Raw genomic sequence first — 19,648 nt, 5'->3', positions numbered from 1 at the left:
TGAAACAAAAATATGCTGGAGAGGTGCTTTAAAGGAGTTTCTCTAAAACTTAACAATGAGAAGCTGGATTGGAGGAGATGATGACACGACCATCAGTGATCAACCACTGAGGCCACCAAATGGCTGCAAGGTCAGGAAGCCGCCTCTTCTGGTCCGTCTGATTGAAGTGACAATGCTGGAGTAGAGGGAGGAATCCAGGGCAAAGTATGTTAATTTTTTTCTCATTTCTAAGTACTGCCTTTCACTGGCAAAGGGGTTGTCTCATGTTCCTTCTTCTGGAGTACTCCGCTCCTTAGCTCCTGCTTTATAAAAGCAACACGTCAGTGTTTTATTATTTCAGCGCTGGAGTGGTGCTTCTAATCTATGTCCCCTGCCCCTATATTATACGTCCTCATCTTCTATCAGCGTCACTCCGGTCGGTCTACTCCAGTTTGTGACCTGCTGGCTGCTGCAGCGTTTCTTCACTCTTCAATGTAAGTCTATGAGAACCAGGTTCTGGCTCTCAGACTCCATTGGGAGCTTGTGATGTAACTTCTGACCAGTCAGAAGTTACAGCCATAAGATGGCGCCGGGGGATCGGAGCAGCATTGATAAAGGTGAAAAAAAACGGAAAGTGAGTATAAGATTAGGGGCACTGACCTTAAGTTAAAAGACCAGTCTAACGCTAACCCCCCCCTTAAAATGCTGGCGTGGCGCTTTAAGGGTTTAAGCCAGTGCCATCATTGAGCCGCTGGCCCACAACGTGTGCTCTCCAATGCTCCGATCTGAGGCAGTATTGCTTCTGGGGGGCTCTGAAGGTGGACGGATCACAAGCTACACGTGGGCTCCAGCGATACACCCACAAGCTTCGTAGGAAAGCACTGCATTTGTTCAGCCCCCCCCCCCCATAGTCTGCAGCAGTGGACGGTAACCTAGGCAACAAGCTCTAAACTATAACATAAAACAACTCCATTTTTGAGAACAGAAGTAAATTGCAAAGGTGGCCGTATTTAAAAGCAAGTCGCACTTTTAACCATTTAAGATGCTGAATATAACCCTTTAAGATGTAAAGGCGAAAAGAAAAACCTATTATTTCCTGCATTGTGGTACATTACTGGGGATAGGAGTCACATCGCCTCATGGATACAGAAGGTGCAGCTGTGAGAAGAAGGCTGGTCTCTGCTGTGTGGTTACAGCAGCCTGTATTCTGCACTGGGCCGCAGACAGACACAGACTGGCATCAGGCGGTCAGGGTGAGATGAGACAGACACACGGACACGGACACGCAGGACACACTCACCCTGGGCATCTGGCAGACGAGCCGGTCTCTGGGCACCGGGCACAGCGGCGGGCTCTCCATGCTGGCAGCTGCTGGCCTCTGCGGACGCGCGGGTCAGTCCTGGGGTACCGGGCAGCGTTACCAAGACAACGGCTGGCAAGCTATGGGCGTGGTTTCAAGGTAACCGAAAGCGTGGGGAGGCGCGGTATAGTCGCTCAGTAGGCGGGGTTACACTAACTTTCTACTATGGCTTTTCCCGGTGGCTGCTTTCCGTTCTCTATACATTGTCACGTCTCCGTGGAGTAAAAGTTCCGGACGTACAAGCACCGGGCAGTCCTGTCACTGCGCTAATAAGGGAAGCACCTCTGCCAGTGTGCGCTCATTGCGTACATATCGGAATAGGAATAAGCTACGCTTACGTAACGTGGTATTCTACAACACGCAGGCCGCGTACGTATCGTGGTTGCTTGGTAACCGGGGCACGCGGAGCTGTGGCAGGCTGCGCAGTGCAGGCAGGGGCTGGGGTCGGACGTGTGGCGGCAGTGCTAACGGGAGAGCCCCGGTAACGGACCTGTCGGCTGAGTGTGCCGTGTGGCCCTATAGTTACCCGCTACCCTCCTGGGACACAGCACACTGTACAATGGCTGAGGCCAGGGTCTCCGCTTACCTACCTCCTAACATCGACCCCACTAAAGCAGCTGTTGCCTTTGGAGAAAGGGCATTACCCAAACTAAATGAGGAGCTGAGGGACCCCGCATTACTCACTAGGCAGCGGGCGCTGATGGCGGTGTGCGACCTGCTGCACGACCCGGAGAACGTCTACCAGGCCGTACGACTGGGTACGTCACCATTCATGTCTGCTTGTAGTACTAGGGTAAATGTGTCTGGTGGGCAGGAAAAACAATGACGGGAGCGTCCAACCTCTGGATCTCACTACAGCCTAGAACGTGCCCCCCAAAGCCACCATTCGTGGGGTCCACTAACACAAGTCCATAGAGATGAACAGGCCCATAGTGCCACATGCACATAGTCAGTATGTGGGGAGTTTTTACCTCAGTATCCAAATCCGGGAGTGGGTAAGTAAGAAAAGGTGCCGTGTCTATTAGACTACTTTCACACATCCGGTTTTTGCTCTGCGGCACAATACGGCGTTCTGCAGAAAAACCGCAACCGTTTTTTTTGCCACCGGTTGCAGGTTTTTTTGCATAGACTTACATTAGTGCCGTATTGTGCCGCAGGAGCTTGCGTTCGGTCCGGTTTTTGCCGCATGTTGCAGATTTAGCTGATGCCGCAGCCGGATGGACCGTTGCCTGCAACGTTTTTTTGCTCCGGCAAAAAAAACGCATTGCGCCGCATCCGGCCGCTGCAGCGCATTTTTCAATGCATGCCTATGGACGCCGGATGCGACGCGATGCGGAAAAAAAGGCATCCGGCCGCCGCATGCGGTTTCTTCCACTGCGCATGCTCAGTAGCGTGCCGCAACCGGAAAAAAAACGGACGGGCCGCATGTAAAAACTTATGCAAAGGATGCGGTGTTTTCGCTGCATCCGTTGCATAGGTTTCACAGCCGGATTGAGCCGCACTGCTCAAACCGGATGTGTGAAAGTAGCCTTAGACTTTTCCTCTGAGGTAAAAACCTCACAAATACTCAACGTCATGTTCAGACACTGAGTATTTGGTGAGGTTTTTACCTCAGTATTTGTAGCTAAAACCAGGAGTGGAGAAATCAGAGGAAAAGTATAATAGAAACACGGCACCACTTCTGTATTATTTACCCACTCCTGGCTTTGGCTTCAAACACTGAGGTAAAAAACTCACAAAATACAAAACATGTGCACGTGGCCTCAGGCTATGGGCACACATGTGCATTTTTCACACGTTTTGGCTGCTTTTTAGGCTATGTGCCCATGTTGTGTTCTGTCCCTGCAGAAATGTCTGCAGCGATTTGAACAGCACACGTGCACTTCAAATCGCTGCAGAAACAGTGCGTACTGAAAAGCCGATTCCATGCGCTCTGAATGCAGCCTCTCCTATAGACAGAGCAAGGACTGCTTGCAAAGTGCATGAAAGAAGTGACATGTCACTTCTTAGAACGCAGCGCTTCGGCAGTAGCCGAAGTGCTGCGCTCTAATACGCCACGTGCGCACGTCTCCTGCATAATCTTCATAGATTATGCAGGGGACGCAGGACGCATGCAGTTACGCTGCGGTGCAGGTCGCAGCATAACTGCATGAAAATATGCCACGTGGGCACATAGCCTTAAACTGCAGCGTAAATGCATGCGTTCTGCTTCCCCAGCAAAGTCTATGAGAAGTCTGAAAAGTCCATGCACATGTTGCTTTTTTTTGGGCAGCGTTTTGGATGCCAAATATTTGATAAAATCGATGCGTTTAAAAAAGCAACATGTCACTTCTTTTGTGAGTTTTGGATACATTTTCCACCCACTCTCTCTCTCTGTCTGTGGGAGCGCACTGTCAAAAATGCATCAGAGCGCATCCAAAATGCATCCCAAACGCACCGTTTTGGATGCATTTTTTAACGCACAAGCAGTGTCAAAACGCTGCATTTTGTCAACCAGAACGCACAGGTGCGCACGTAGCCTTACAGTTTAGCAGTGATGCCATTCCAGCATGTCGTCAAGTAACCTCTGCAACAATCACTGGTCCCAGTGGTGACATTTGTGTGTGATGTGAGAGCTAAAGTCAATGATTACTTGTAGTAGTCACATAATCAATAAACGGGCGATCATCACTACAAAACAGGCATGGACTACTCATGCAGGGGCACCAGAGCCGTGGGGGACTACAGAATCTGCACGGACCACTCATGCAGGGACACTGGAGCCGTGGGTGGCTACAGAACCGGAATAGGCTACTCATGCAGGGGCACCAGAGCCGTGGGTGGCTACAGAACCGGCATGGGCTGCTCATGCAGGGGCACCGGAGTTGTCGATGACTACAGAACGGAACATGGAAAACTCATGCACGGGCTCCGGAGCTGTGGGTGACTACACAACCGGCATAGACTACACATGCAGGGACACCAGAGCCGTGGGTGGCTACAGAACAGGCACGGACCACTAATGCATGTGCATGAGAGCTGTAGGTGACTACAGAATGGACACGGACCACTCATGCAGGGGCACCGGAGCCATGGTTGAATACAGAACCTGCATGGAAAACTCATACAGGGGCACCCGTGCCGTGGGTGACTACAGAACCAGCACAGACCACTCATGCAGGGGCACCGGGCCATGGGTGACTACAGAACTGGCATGGACTACTCATGCAGGGACACCAGAGCCGTGGGTAACTACAAAACAGGCACGGACCACTCATGCATGGGCATGGGAGCCATAGGTTACTACAGAATAGGCACGAACCACTCAATGCAGGGACACCGGGGCCATGGTTGAATATAGAATCGGCATGGACTACTCATACGGATGCATCGAAGCTGTGGGTGACTACAGAATCAACACCGACCATTCGTGCAGGGGCACTGGATCGATGGTTGATTGCAGAACCAGCATGGACTACTCATGCGGGTGAATCAGAGCTGTGGGTGACTACAGAACCTGCACAGATCACTCATGCAGGGGCACCAAAGCCGTGGGTGACTATAGAACAGGCACGGACCTCTTATGCAGGGGCACTGGAGCCATGGTTGAATACAGAACCGACATGGAAACTCATGCAGGGGCACCGGAGCCGTGGGTGACTACAGAACCGCCATGGACCACTCATGAAGGAGCACCAAAGCCGTGGGTGACTATAGAACATTCACGGACCTCTCATGCAGGGGCACCAGAGCAGTAGGTGACTACAGGATGGGCATGGACCACTCTTGTAGGGTCACCGGAGCCATAACGACAGAAGGAGGTTTAATCTAGCACTTAGAATTTGATTATCCAGTCCCAATTATTTTTTCTGTAGTTTTAATAAAATTCAAAACATTGATTGGTGTATATAAAAAATTCCATTATAAAAACAATTGCGTCTTACGCGTTTCAAGCTCTATCCGAGCTCTTACTCATAGCTTAACCGGCCCGTTGACTGTCCGTGCACTGAGCATCAAAATCGGCCATGGTTGCTTAAAAGGTGAGCTGAACCTATGTGTGTATATACAGTTAGGTCCAGAAATATTTGGACAGTGACACAAGTTTTGTTATTTTAGCTGTTTACAAAAACATGTTCAGAAATACAATTATATATATATATATAATATGGGCTGAAAGTGCACACTCCCAGCTGCAATATGAGAGTTTTCACATCCAAATCGGAGAAAGGGTTTAGGAATCATAGCTCTGTAATGCATAGCCTCCTCTTTTTCAAGGTACCAAAAGTAATTGGACAAGGGACTCTAAGGGCTGCAATTAACTCTGAAGGCGTCTCCCTCGTTAACCTGTAATCAATGAAGTAGTTAAAAGGTCTGGGGTTGATTACAGGTGTGTGGTTTTGCATTTGGAAGCTGTTGCTGTGACCAGACAACATGCGGTCTAAGGAACTCTCAATTGAGGTGAAGCAGAACATCCTGAGGCTGAAAAAAAGAAAAAATCCATCAGAGAGATAGCAGACATGCTTAGAGTAGCAAAATCAACAGTCGGGTACATTCTGAGAAAAAAGGAATTGACTGGTGAGCTTGGGAACTCAAAAAGGCCTGGGCGTCCACGGATGACAACAGTGGTGGATGATCGCCGCATACTTTCTTTGGTGAAGAAGAACCCGTTCACAACATCAACAGAAGTCCAGAACACTCTCAGTGAAGTAGGTGTATCTGTCTCTAAGTCAACAGTAAAGAGAAGACTCCATGAAAGTAAATACAAAGGGTTCACATCTAGATGCAAACCATTCATCAATTCCAAAAATAGACAGGCCAGAGTTAAATTTGCTGAAAAACACCTCATGAAGCCAGCTCAGTTCTGGAAAAGTATTCTATGGACAGATGAGACAAAGATCAACTTGTACCAGAATGATGGGAAGAAAAAAGTTTGGAGAAGAAAGGGAACGGCACATGATCCAAGGCACACCACATCCTCTGTAAAACATGGTGGACGCAACGTAATGGTATGGGCATGCATGGCTTTCAATGTCACTGGGTCACTTGTGTTTATTGATGACATAACAGCAGACAAGAGTAGCCGGATGAATTCTGAAGTGTACCGGGATATACTTTCAGCCCAGATTCAGCCAAATGCCGCAAAGTTGATCGGACGGCGCTTCATAGTACAGATGGACAATGACCCCAAGCATACAGCCAAAGCTACCCAGGAGTTCATGAGTGCAAAAAAGTGGAACATTCTGCAATGGCCAAGTCAATCACCAGATCTTAACCCAATTGAGCATGCATTTCACTTGCTCAAATCCAGACTTAAGATGGAAAGACCCACAAACAAGCAAGACCTGAAGGCTGCGGCTATAAAGGCCTGGCAAAGCATTAAGAAGGAGGAAACCCAGCGTTTGGTGATGTCCATGGGTTCCAGACTTAAGGCAGTGATTGCCTCCAAAGGATTCGCAACAAAATATTGAAAATAAAAATATTTTGTTTGGGTTTGGTTTATTTGTCCAATTACTTTTGACCTCCTAAAATGTGGAGTGTTTGTAAAGAAATGTGTACAATTCCTACAATTTCTATCAGATATTTTTGTTCAAACCTTCAAATTAAACGTTACAATCTGCACTTGAATTCTGTTGTAGAGGTTTCATTTCAAATCCAATGTGGTGGCATGCAGAGCCCAACTCGCGAAAATTGTGTCACTGTCCAAATATTTCTGGACCTAACTGTGTGTGTGTATATATATATATATATATATATATATATATATATAATCTATATATATAATTGCCTTATTCTGTTTGTCTGTCTTTCTTGCTCCAAAATTGTGTCCTTACGGTGAGAAACAGCGGATTGGCCGCTGGGCTCGCCATGGCCCCGCCCCCCCGCACGGATTGGCCGCTCGCCTCGGCTCCGCCCCCTCGCACGGATTGGCCTTTCGCCCCGGCCCCCTGCACGCATTGGCAACTCTGCCACGCCCCGCCCCCCTCACGCATTGCACGCTCGTTCTGGCCTCGCCCCCCGCACGCATTCCCCGAACGACTCCCAGGTGAGTGCTGTACCCCCGGGAGCCCACATCAGCGTACGGCGGCGTACGCTGGTGTGGGCTCCCGTGCGAGCGGGGGGCGGTGTACGCTGGTAACCATGTAATATTGTAGCATGGTTACCAGCGTACACCGGCTCCCAGGTGAGCGCATCAAGGTCCTGCAGCGGCGGAACACACACACGCACATAAGAACAGACACACACACACACACATCAGATCACACTCACTCTCATACACACATCAGATCGCATCCACACACTCACAACATCCCGTGATATCGCTTGCTTCTCGGCGGCAATCCTGTGCGTGCAGTGATCTTCCAGGACCTGCCGGAGGATCACATGGCCGGAAGCATGTGGTATCTCCGGATGTTGTGATTGTGTGAGTGCTGTGCGATATCGTCAGTGTGTGTGTGTGCGTGTATGTGATCGGATGTGTGTGAGTGTGTTCTGATGTGTGGGTGTGTGCGTGTATGCGATCGGATGTGTGTGAGTGTATTCTGATGTGTGGGTGTGTGAGTGTATGCGATCGGATCTGTGAGTGTCGGCAGAGGAGCACGGCGTGCAGCACAGCTGCTGGGACCGCCCACTGGTGGGCACAGGGAGAAGTGGGGTGTGTGTGTGTATGCGATCAGATGTGTGCGTGTATACTGCCTGATGTGTGACTGTGGAGCACGATGGGGGGTGCACAGCATGGGGGATGGAGCACGATGGGGAGTGCGCAGCATGGGGGATGGAGCACGATGGGGAGTGCGCAGCATGGGGGATGGAGCACGATGGGGAGTGCGCAGCATGGGGGATGGAGCACGATGGGGAGTGCGCAGCATGGGGGATGGAGCACGATGGGGAGTGCGCAGCATGGGGGATGGAGCACGATGGGGGGTGCGCAGCATTGGGGATGGAGCACGATGGGGGGTGCGCAGCATGGGGGATGGAGCACGATGGGGAGTGCGCAGCATGGGGGATGGAGCACGATGGGGGGTGCGCAGCATGGTGGATGGAGCACAATGGGGAGTGTGCAGCATGGGGGATAGAGCACGATGGGGAGTGTGCAGCATGGGGGATAGAGCACGATGGGGAGTGCGCAGCATGGGGTATAGAGCACGATGGGGAGTGCGCAGCATGGGGGATGGAGCACGATGGGGAGTGCGCAGCATGGGGGATGGAGCACGATGGGGAGTGCGCAGCATGGGGGATGGAGCACGATGGGGAGTGCGCAGCATGGGGGAAGGAGCACGATGGGGAGTGCGCAGCATGGGGGATGGAGCACGTTTGGGAGTGCGCAGCATGGGGGATGGCGCACGATGGGGAGTGCGCAGCATGGGGGATGGAGCACGATGGGGAGTGCGCAGCATGGGGGATGGAGCACAATGGGGAGTAGTGTGCAGCATGGGGGATGGAGCACGATGGGGGGTGCGCAGCATGGGGGATGGAGCACGATGGGGAGTGCGCAGCATAGGGGATGGAGCACAATGGGGAGTGCGCAGCATGGGGGATGGAGCACAATGGGGAGTGCGCAGCATGGGGGATGGAGCACGATGGGGGGTGCGCAGCATGGGGGATGGAGCACGATGGGGGTGCGCAGCATGGGGGATGGAGCACGATGGGGGGTGCGCAGCATGGGGGATGGAGCACGATGGGGGCTGCGCAGCATGGGGGATGGAGCACGATGGGGGGTGCGCAGCATGGGGGATGGAGCACGATGGGGGCTGCGCAGCATGGGGGATGGAGCACGATGGGGGGTGCGCAGCATGGGGGATGGAGCACGATGGGGGTGCGCAGCATGGGGGATGGAGCACGATGGGGGGTGCACACCTCCCCCCCAAAACACACACACACACACACACACACCGCCACAAACGCACTGCACAACACACCACACACTGGGAACCACAAACACTGCCCTACACAGACACCCACACACACAGACAACGCCGCACACACACAACACCCAACACACAAACAACGCGGCACACACAAATATACGCACATACCGCATAACACATACATTGCACAAAACATACCTCCCCCCAAAACACACAGACACATCCCACACCCACACAAACCGCGCAACACACACACGCTACAGACACACAGCGCTCCACAAACAACGCAACACACAAACAATACCGCTCTCACCCCCCGCCACACCCAGACCACACCCAGAACATGTACAGCGCCCTACACAAACACTTGGTAACTACACACAACAACATCTATATATATATATAACAAAAATCATACATTAACTACACAATACGTAAATTCTAGAATACCCGGTGCGTAGAATCGGGCCACCTTCTAGTATATATATATATATATACATATATCTCACCGGAGCCTTGGTTAAATAAAGAACCGGCATATATTTCCCATGCGGGTGCACCTGAGCTGTAGGTGACTACAGAACCAGCACAGACCACTCATGCAGCGGTGCCAGAGCCGTGGTGACTACAGAACCGCCCTGGACCACTCATGAAGGGTCACCGGAGCCGTGGGTGACTATAGAACAGGCACAGATTTCTCATGCAGGGGCACAAGAGCCGTAGGGGGACTACAGAATGGGCACGGACCACTCATGCGGGTGCACCGGAGTTGTCGATGACTACAGAACGGAACATGGAAAACTCATGCACGGGCTCCGGAGCTGTGGGTGACTACAGAACCGGCATAGACTACACATGCAGGGACACCAGAGCCATGGGTGGCTACAGAACAGGCACGGACCACTAATGCATGTGCATGAGAGCTGTAGGTGACTACAGAATGGACACGGACCACTCATGCAGGGGCACCGGAGCCATGGTTGAATACAGAACCTGCATGGAAAACTCATACAGGGGCACCCGTGCCGTGGGTGACTACAGAACCAGCACAGACCACTCATGCAGGGGCACCGGGCCATGGGTGACTACAGAACTGGCATGGACTACTCATGCAGGGACACCAGAGCCGTGGGTAACTACAAAACAGGCACGGACCACTCATGCATGGGCATGGGAGCCATAGGTTACTACAGAATAGGCACGAACCACTCAATGCAGGGACACCGGGGCCATGGTTGAATATAGAATCGTTTTATAACCAAAACTACCATATACTGATAGGAGTAATTGTAGCACAAACCAAAAGAAAAAACTCCTAAAAACAGTTATTTATTTAGATCAATGTTAAAAGATTATATGTATAAGCCACTGCTTATCTAAAATAACTACAGTGATATATTACAGTGAGTGTAATAGGGTGATAGACTTAATTGGTGGGGACAGTGCAAATGGTTTCCTGTTCCCAAGGTAGGGGCAACATTAGTAGTTGCACTAGTTTTTATTCAGATACAATAATACGTGGTTAAGGGGATGACCTATCTCTCCCTCCCTTACTCCTACCTACCATGACACGCTGGCTGATACCACGGGACCTGCGGGACAGTAGAAGCGGCGTTCCCCTATTGACTGAGTGCCCTATTATGGGCGATTGATGCCATGTGGCTTTTGTGACTGACATTCTTTTAGTTACAAGTTGTCGTTATGGGACCTGCAGATTATTGAGAGCAGTGTCCCAGGACGGAGTGAATGCCTCTATGATGATTGATGCCACACTGTTGATGCGACTACCAGTTATTAAGATATAAGAGATTTAATCCGGATCAGTCCCCTGATGAACCCCTAGAAAAAATATAGGGGGGAAACGCGTCGGGATAGAATACTGGATGGTCTCGGCAGATAAGTCATTCCCTGCTGGGGCTTTATATCCATATGTACAGATAAACTAAGTTTGGGATTTACATTGGATGATCTCGGCAGATAAGCTAATTCTTGCTGGGATTTCATATCCATGTATATATATAAAATCTCCTTTTTGATCTGAGATTCATCTAATATCTAGAAAAAAGTTTTTAATATCTATTTATCCTTGAGTACTGTGACTAATTGCACATATTTCTTTGGTGGTGGGTCTCCCGGGTCTTAGCGACTGACTTGAAGGGAGATATTAGGGAGAGACGACGTGGAGCGGGGGGTACCCAATAATTTATGGTACACCTCCGCTGGTAGGTAGGAGTAAGGGAGGGAGAGATAGGTCATCCCCTTAACCACGTATTATTGTATCTGAATAAAAACTAGTGCAACTACTAATGTTGCCCCTACCTTGGGAACAGGAAACCATTTGCACTGTCCCCACCAATTAAGTCTATCACCCTATTACACTCACTGTAATATATCACTGTAGTTATTTTAGATAAGCAGTGGCTTATACATATAATCTTTTAACATTGATCTAAATAAATAACTGTTTTTAGGAGTTTTTTCTTTTGGTTTGAATATAGAATCGGCATGGACTACTCATACGGATGCATCGAAGCTGTGGGTGACTACAGAATCAACACCGACCATTCGTGCAGGGGCACTGGATCGATGGTTGATTGCAGAACCAGCATGGACTACTCATGCGGGTGAATCAGAGCTGTGGGTGACTACAGAACCTGCACAGATCACTCATGCAGGGGCACCAAAGCCGTGGGTGACTATAGAACAGGCACGGACCTCTTATGCAGGGGCACTGGAGCCATGGTTGAATACAGAACCGACATGGAAACTCATGCAGGGGCACCGGAGCCGTGGGTGACTACAGAACCGCCATGGACCACTCATGAAGGAGCACCAAAGCCGTGGGTGACTATAGAACATTCACGGACCTCTCATGCAGGGGCACCAGAGCAGTAGGTGACTACAGGATGGGCATGGGCCACTCTTGTAGGGTCACCGGAGCCATAACGACAGAAGGAGGTTTAATCTAGCACTTAGAATTTGATTATCCAGCCCAATTATTTTTTCTGTAGTTTTAATAAAATTCAAAACATTGATTGGTGTATATAAAAAATTCCATTATAAAAACAATTGCGTCTTACGCGTTTCAAGCTCTATCCGAGCTCTTACTCATAGCTTAACCGGCCCGTTGACTGTCCGTGCACTGAGCATCAAAATCGGCCATGGTTGCTTAAAAGGTGAGCTGAACCTATGTGTGTATATACAGTTAGGTCCAGAAATATTTGGACAGTGACACAAGTTTTGTTATTTTAGCTGTTTACAAAAACATGTTCAGAAATACAATTATATATATATAATATGGGCTGAAAGTGCACACTCCCAGCTGCAATATGAGAGTTTTCACATCCAAATCGGAGAAAGGGTTTAGGAATCATAGCTCTGTAATGCATAGCCTCCTCTTTTTCAAGGGACCAAAAGTAATTGGACAAGGGACTCTAAGGGCTGCAATTAACTCTGAAGGCATCTCCCTCGTTAACCTGTAATCAATGAAGTAGTTAAAAGGTCTGGGGTTGATTACAGGTGTGTGGTTTTGCATTTGGAAGCTGTTGCTGTGATCAGACAACATGCGGTCTAAGGAACTCTCAATTGAGGTGAAGCAGAACATCCTGAGGCTGAAAAAAAAGAAAAAATCCATCAGATAGATAGCAGACATGCTTGGAGTAGCAAAATCAACAGTCGGGTACATTCTGAGAAAAAAGGAATTGACTGGTGAGCTTGGGAACTCAAAAAGGCCTGGGCGTCCACGGATGACAACAGTGGTGGATGATCGCCGCATACTTTCTTTGGTGAAGAAGAACCCGTTCACAACATCAACAGAAGTCCAGAACACTCTCAGTGAAGTAGGGGTATCTGTCTCTAAGTCAACAGTAAAGAGAAGACTCCATGAAAGTAAATACAAAGGGTTCACATCTAGATGCAAACCATTCATCAATTCCAAAAATAGACAGGCCAGAGTTAAATTTGCTGAAAAACACCTCATGAAGCCAGCTCAGTTCTGGAAAAGTATTCTATGGACAGATGAGACAAAGATCAACCTATACCAGAATAATGGGAAGAAAAAAGTTTGGAGAAGAAAGGGAACGGCACATGATCCAAGGCACACCACATCCTCTGTAAAACATGGTGGAGGCAACGTGATGGCATGGGCATGCATGGCTTTCAATGGCACTGGGTCACTTGTGTTTATTGATGACATAACAGCAGACAGGAGTAGCTGGATGAATTCTGAAGTGTACCGGGATATACTTTCAGCCCAGATTCAGCCAAATGCCGCAAAGTTGATCGGACGGCGCTTCATAGTACAGATGGACAATGACCCCAAGCATACAGCCAAAGCTACCCAGGAGTTCATGAGTGCAAAAAAGTGGAACATTCTGCAATGGCCAAGTCAATCACCAGATCTTAACCCAATTGAGCATGCATTTCACTTGCTCAAATCCAGACTTAAGATGGAAAGACCCACAAACAAGCAAGACCTGAAGGCTGCGGCTATAAAGGCTGGCAAAGCATTAAGAAGGAGGAAACCCAGCGTTTGGTGATGTCCATGGGTTCCAGACTTAAGGCAGTGATTGCCTCCAAAGGATTCGCAACAAAATATTGAAAATAAAAATATTTTGTTTGGGTTTGGTTTATTTGTCCAATTACTTTTGACCTCCTAAAATGTGGAGTGTTTGTAAAGAAATGTGTACAATTCCTACAATTTCTATCAGATATTTTTGTTCAAACCTTCAAATTAAACGTTACAATCTGCACTTGAATTCTGTTGTAGAGGTTTCATTTCAAATCCAATGTGGTGGCATGCAGAGCCCAACTCGCGAAAATTGTGTCACTGGCCAAATATTTCTGGACCTAACTGTGTGTGTATGTATATATATATATATATATATATAATTGCCTTATTCTGTCTGTCTGTCTTTCTTGCTCCAAAATTGTGTCCTTACGGTGAGAAACAGCGGATTGGCCGCTGGGCTCGCCATGGCCCCGCCCCCCGCACGGATTGGCCGCTCACCTCGGCTCCGCCCCCTCGCACGGATTGGCCTTTCGCCCCGCCCCCCCTGCACGCATTGGCAACTCTGCCACGCCCCGCCCCCCTCACGCATTGCACGCTCGTTCTGGCCTCGCCCCCCGCACGCATTCCCCAAACGACTCCCAGGTGAGTGCTGTACCCCCGGGAGCCCACATCAGCATACGCCGGCGTACGCTGGTGTGGGCTTCGTGCGAGCGGGGGGCGGTGTACGCTGGTAACCATGTAATATTGTAGCATGGTTACCAGCGTACACCGGCTCCCAGGTGAGCGCATCAAGGTCCTGCAGCGGCGGAACACACACACGCACATAAGAACAGACACACACACATCAGATCACACTCACTCTCATACACACATCAGATTGCATCCACACACTCACAACATCCCGTGATATCGCTTGCTTCTCGGCGGCAATCCTGTGTGTGCAGTGATCTTCCAGGACCTGCCGGAGGATCACATGGCCGGAAGCATGTGGTATCTCCGGATGTTGTGATTGTGTGAGTGCTGTGCGATATCGTCAGTGTGTGTGTGCGTGTATGTGATCGGATGTGTGTGAGTGTGTTCTGATGTGTGTGTGTGTGCGTGTATGCGATCGGATGTGTGTGAGTGTATTCTGATGTGTGGGTGTGTGAGTGTATGCGATCGGATCTGTGAGTGTCGGCAGAGGAGCACGGCGTGCAGCACAGCTGCTGGGACCGCCCACTGGTGGGCACAGGGAGAAGTGGGGTGTGTGTGTGTATGCGATCAGATGTGTGCGTGTATACTGCCTGATGTGTGACTGTGGAGCACGATGGGGGGTGCACAGCATGGGGGATGGAGCACGATGGGGAGTGCGCAGCATGGGGGATGGAGCACGATGGGGAGTGCGCAGCATGGGGGATGGAGCACGATGGGGAGTGCGCAGCATGGGGATGGAGCACGATGGGGGGTGCGCAGCATGGGGGATGGAGCACGATGGGGGTGCGCAGCATGGGGGATGGAGCACGATGGGGGGTGCGCAGCATGGGGGATGGCGCACGATGGGGGGTGCGCAGCATGGTGGATGGAGCACAATGGGGGGTGAACACCTCCCCCCCAAAACACACACACACACACACCGCCACAAACGCACTGCACAACACACCACACACTGGGAACCACAAACACTGCCCTACACAGACACCCACACACACAGACAACGCCGCACACACACAACACCCAACACACAAACAACGCGGCACACACAAATATACGCACATACCGCACAACACACACATTGCACAAAACATACCTCCCCCCAAAACACACAGACACATCCCACACCCACACAAACCGCGCAACACACACACGCTACAGACACACAGCGCTCCACAAACAACGCAACACACAAACAATACCGCTCTCACCCCCCGCCACACCCAGACCACACCCAGAACATGTACAGCGCCCTACACAAACACTTGGCAACTACACACAACAACATCTATATATATATATATATATATATATATATATATATATATCTATATCTATATATATATATATATATATATATATATATATATAACAAAAATCATACATTAACTACACAATACGTAAATTCTAGAATACCCGGTGCGTAGAATCGGGCCACCTTCTAGTATATATATATATATATACATATATCTCACCGGAGCCTTGGTTAAATAAAGAACCGGCATATACTTCCCATGCGGGTGCACTTGAGCTGTAGGTGACTACAGAACCAGCACAGACCACTTATGCAGCGGTGCCAGAGCCGTGGTGACTACAGAACCGCCCTGGACAACTCATGAAGGGTCACCGGAGCCGTGGGTGACTATAGAACAGGCACAGATTTCTCATGCAGGGGCACAAGAGCCGTAGGGGACTACAGAATGGGCACGGACCACTCATGCGGGTGCACCGGAGCCACAGTTGACTAGAGAACCAGCACGGACCACTCATGCTTGTTGCATCAGAGTCATGAGTGATGCTCTTGCCAACTGTAATCTCGTTAACCCTTTTAGACCACATGCACATATATTTGCCCCAGAATTAAGCTTTTATGCTCCTGGGTTTTTTCTGTCAATTTTTACACAATTTCATTTACTACCTGTGACTTTTTAAGAAGTTCCAATAAAATAAAATTTCCCCTTCAGTTCAGAGGTAATGTTAAAGTTGGAGAACTATTTCCTACCAGAAATGGTGAATTGATATCTTTGGCATAAATGAATGTAACAGCCTTCAGTGAAAGTGACTTCCTTCATAATAAATCCCATAGTGTTGTCACTCACAGATCATTCTTGGTGATCGATAATTCAGTAGTCCACAAAATCTCCATATCATGGCAAGCAGTGGAGAAAGTCCGCAAGGATCAAGCCGGCGAAGGAGAGACTGGTGCACAAACACGGCAATTGTTTGCACTGCCCTGAAAAGGACAGCCCAAAATGCTCATACGCCAGGCTTCATCATAGCAGCTTGTTGTGTATGATGTCGGGGATGACATCCACATCAATCATAGACAAAGAGACAGGATAGTCAGGTTCAGATTAGATGGCGAGGATGGGTCAGGCCTTTAGAGGGTAAACAGAACTATAACAGAAATTAAATCTCATTAACTTCTGTTTACTCAATGCGGGACTGTAATTTATAAAAATGACACTTAAAATACGCTAATAGCGCAGCTTTTTTGCTTTATTTTGTACAAAACACTGCAAATCAAATAGGCATAGCCACATGTGATTCATCTTTCCACCACAAGGTGGCGATACAACATACACCTTGGTTTTCTAGTTCTTTATTGCCGAATCATAATGAAAACTGCTGCAAATGCTCCAAACTTTTATGTGTTATACCTCTGACATCTATGCTTACAGTGTTATGACCAAAGGACATAAGCTTTATTAAACATTTCTGCAGCCTAAGGTTTATCCCATCATAGTAACAGGTAACCTGATGTTTGCTTATATATTGCACATTATTATAGAAGATAATCTTTAAATGTGTATAGAACCCCCAAATGGTGGAAGCTGAACACCGTGTAAGAAATGTGCAGTTCGTCCAATGTTTTTTTCTATCCATATTGGCTGAGCAAACACATGGCCCAGGGCACCTCAGGAATTCGGCGCTTGAACAGGCAAAGCTCCTTTGGGTTTAACCTTTCATATGATTCAACAACACTGTGCGATGCTCATTGTTAAATGACCACCGACCGGGAACATGCTTGCTGGTCGTCAACTGTTTAATAGCCTATTTAAAGAGGATGACCTGGTTTCAGATGCGCACTAAAAAATTAATAACAGATGGCACAGTTGTTCATAACCTGCCATTGTTCTCGGCAGCACGAGTCCTGTTAATAAAGAATGATGCACTGCCGAGAGCGATGATCTTTTGTGCAGTGTAAGGGAGTCAGTTAAGTAGAAGACACATTCAACTTAGGTTAGTTGTTTGTGTTCTCTCCTTTCATAGTGCCTGCAAGGAAACATCGCCATCTGGTGGCCAAAGGTATTACGAACAAACAGGAACTAAAGCTATTGAGTGTGTGTTTCCTGGAGGGAAGGGTTTAGATGAGATGCCAGCTAAGGTGACAGTTGTGTCACAGCAACTAAATATAAAAGGCCTGGCAGGAGAAGAGTTGGGGCCAAAATCCTGTTCCAGGAAGGTCGTGTCGCAGTGAAGTGGGCTTACAGCCTCATTATCACAAAAGGGTCTTAGAGCGGTCAGATCTCAGAGGAGGACTGAGCAGAGAGGAAGATCAGTGACCTAAGCTGACAGCAAAATATGTGTCCTGAGCTGATAGGAAGATCCGTGACCTGAGCCAAGTAGAAGACCCTCACCCATGCCAGTAGAAGCCCGTGATCAGCACCAGTAGAAGCCCAGTCAAAGCTAGTGGAAGCCTGTGACCTCCGCCAGTAGAAGTAGCTAAGGAAAACGAGACTATGCCAGTCAAGGTTCAGAGTCCTGACTTCGTGGTCAAGCTGCAGACTACGCCGGTCATGATCCAGAGCTGGGCCATTGCTACCTGTGCAGAGAGTCAATATTGTGTTAGGGCATGGGCCATGCTTCAGAGCATGAAATTGGCCAGCCAGTAAGGGGAGTGCAGAGATCTCCCAATTTTGATTTGCAAGTAGCGTTTACAATTCTGCTAGGACCTGTGCACTGTTTAGTATTGTTTAGTTAAGTAGACTACAGTAACGAATAGAGTGACTCTGGCATTTCCCTGCTAGAGGGATCTAGATTATGAACGCCGATGGTGACCATTAATGATAGGAATAATACAGTGTAATTAATACTGTGATTGTATTACGGATATCTGTGTTACTGATTTGTTCTATGTGAAGTACTCAGATTTACCACTGTTAGTTGTGTCATATTATATCTCATAATCGTTAATTTGTATAAAGTTAATAAACCGTTGTTGGTTCAGTCAACACTGACTCCTCATTGTCTGCATTGTTGCATCCAATCACCAGCAGAAAAGTTCTTTTCATCTGACGAACAAGCATTTTTCTGGCTCATAGGATGATCGGCAGCCTATATGGTTAAGGACTCATTCCTTGCTGATAGTTCCAGGTTAGTTCAATCTCAGGTGCAGTTGGTTTGTGACCATTCCCCTTCCCTTTAAATAGTCACATGTTCCATCACCTGATGCCGGTTATTGAATAGACATCATTCTTTATTGACCACCGTAGAGTAAGGAAGCCTCTGAGGTCATGCTGCTTGCAGCTCTTGTGCTTGGCTGCAGCTTTGGAGTTGGAGTTTATCCTTTTTTGTCTATGTACCCCTGTCTGTTTTTCTTTCCCTGTGTATAATTACCATAGTGGTGTAGTCTATTGCACTCACCAGCCTTTGCACTAGCGAGGGTGAGTGGAGGGACAACTAGGGACAATGCACATGATGACAGAGAAAGGACCCTCTTAGGGAACTCAATGATCAGACACAGGTTAGTGTAAGGTCAGATGGTTATCAGTCTCCCCTCTCCCTACTGTAAGGGCCTTTCTTCCCCGTTTTCATCTTCGTTGTACCTCTATTTTGCGCCATGCGTCCGGCTATCCCTTGCCCATGTATTACATTAATGTAACTACAAGCAACATTTTCTCATCATATCCCATTAATGATGTTGTTTTGGTAGCGCAGTCCATCAAGATAATGATCATTGATCTTTATTCATAGTACACTGGTCACTTATGATTCCAATCACTTGATTGCGAGTAAATGAAAGGTGGGTTCAGCCTGACTATAGATAAAGTTCGGTTTGGGACCCAGACTTGACCTGAATCCCAATGGAAGTCACTAATTGGGCAGTTTAGGTCTCCGCCCACATGCACCCAGCCATAAAAAGATCACTACCGGGGGCAGGGTTTTTCCATTTGTTTTTTGTTTGCTGCACACTACATCCGATCATGCTGTTGTTACCCCCAGTTCATACACTACAAGCAGCTCGTACTGTGCTGAGCACCG

General features: G+C 48.6%; 2 protein-coding genes across 2 annotated transcripts in view; one reads left to right on the top strand and one right to left on the bottom strand.

Moving 5' to 3' along the window:
* Positions 1–1,621, bottom strand: part of RAB36 (RAB36, member RAS oncogene family) — a 63,690-nt gene extending 62,069 nt beyond the window's left edge. The window contains exon 1 of the mRNA XM_075320747.1: positions 1,280–1,621. Coding sequence (XP_075176862.1) covers positions 1,280–1,339 — 60 coding nt within the window. The 5' untranslated portion in view covers positions 1,340–1,621. The remainder of the gene's footprint in view (positions 1–1,279) is intronic.
* The window catches only part of RSPH14 (radial spoke head 14 homolog), a 387,168-nt gene continuing 369,126 nt past the window's right edge, over positions 1,607–19,648 (top strand). Inside the window, exon 1 of the mRNA XM_075320738.1 lies at positions 1,607–2,097. Within this exon, the coding sequence (XP_075176853.1) occupies positions 1,899–2,097 (199 nt within the window). The 5' untranslated portion in view covers positions 1,607–1,898. The remainder of the gene's footprint in view (positions 2,098–19,648) is intronic.

This window comes from Anomaloglossus baeobatrachus, chromosome 1 (assembly GCF_048569485.1).
Source record: "Anomaloglossus baeobatrachus isolate aAnoBae1 chromosome 1, aAnoBae1.hap1, whole genome shotgun sequence".
Taxonomy (NCBI): Eukaryota; Metazoa; Chordata; class Amphibia; order Anura; family Aromobatidae; genus Anomaloglossus; species Anomaloglossus baeobatrachus.
This window is presented reverse-complemented; position numbering and strand designations above follow the sequence as displayed.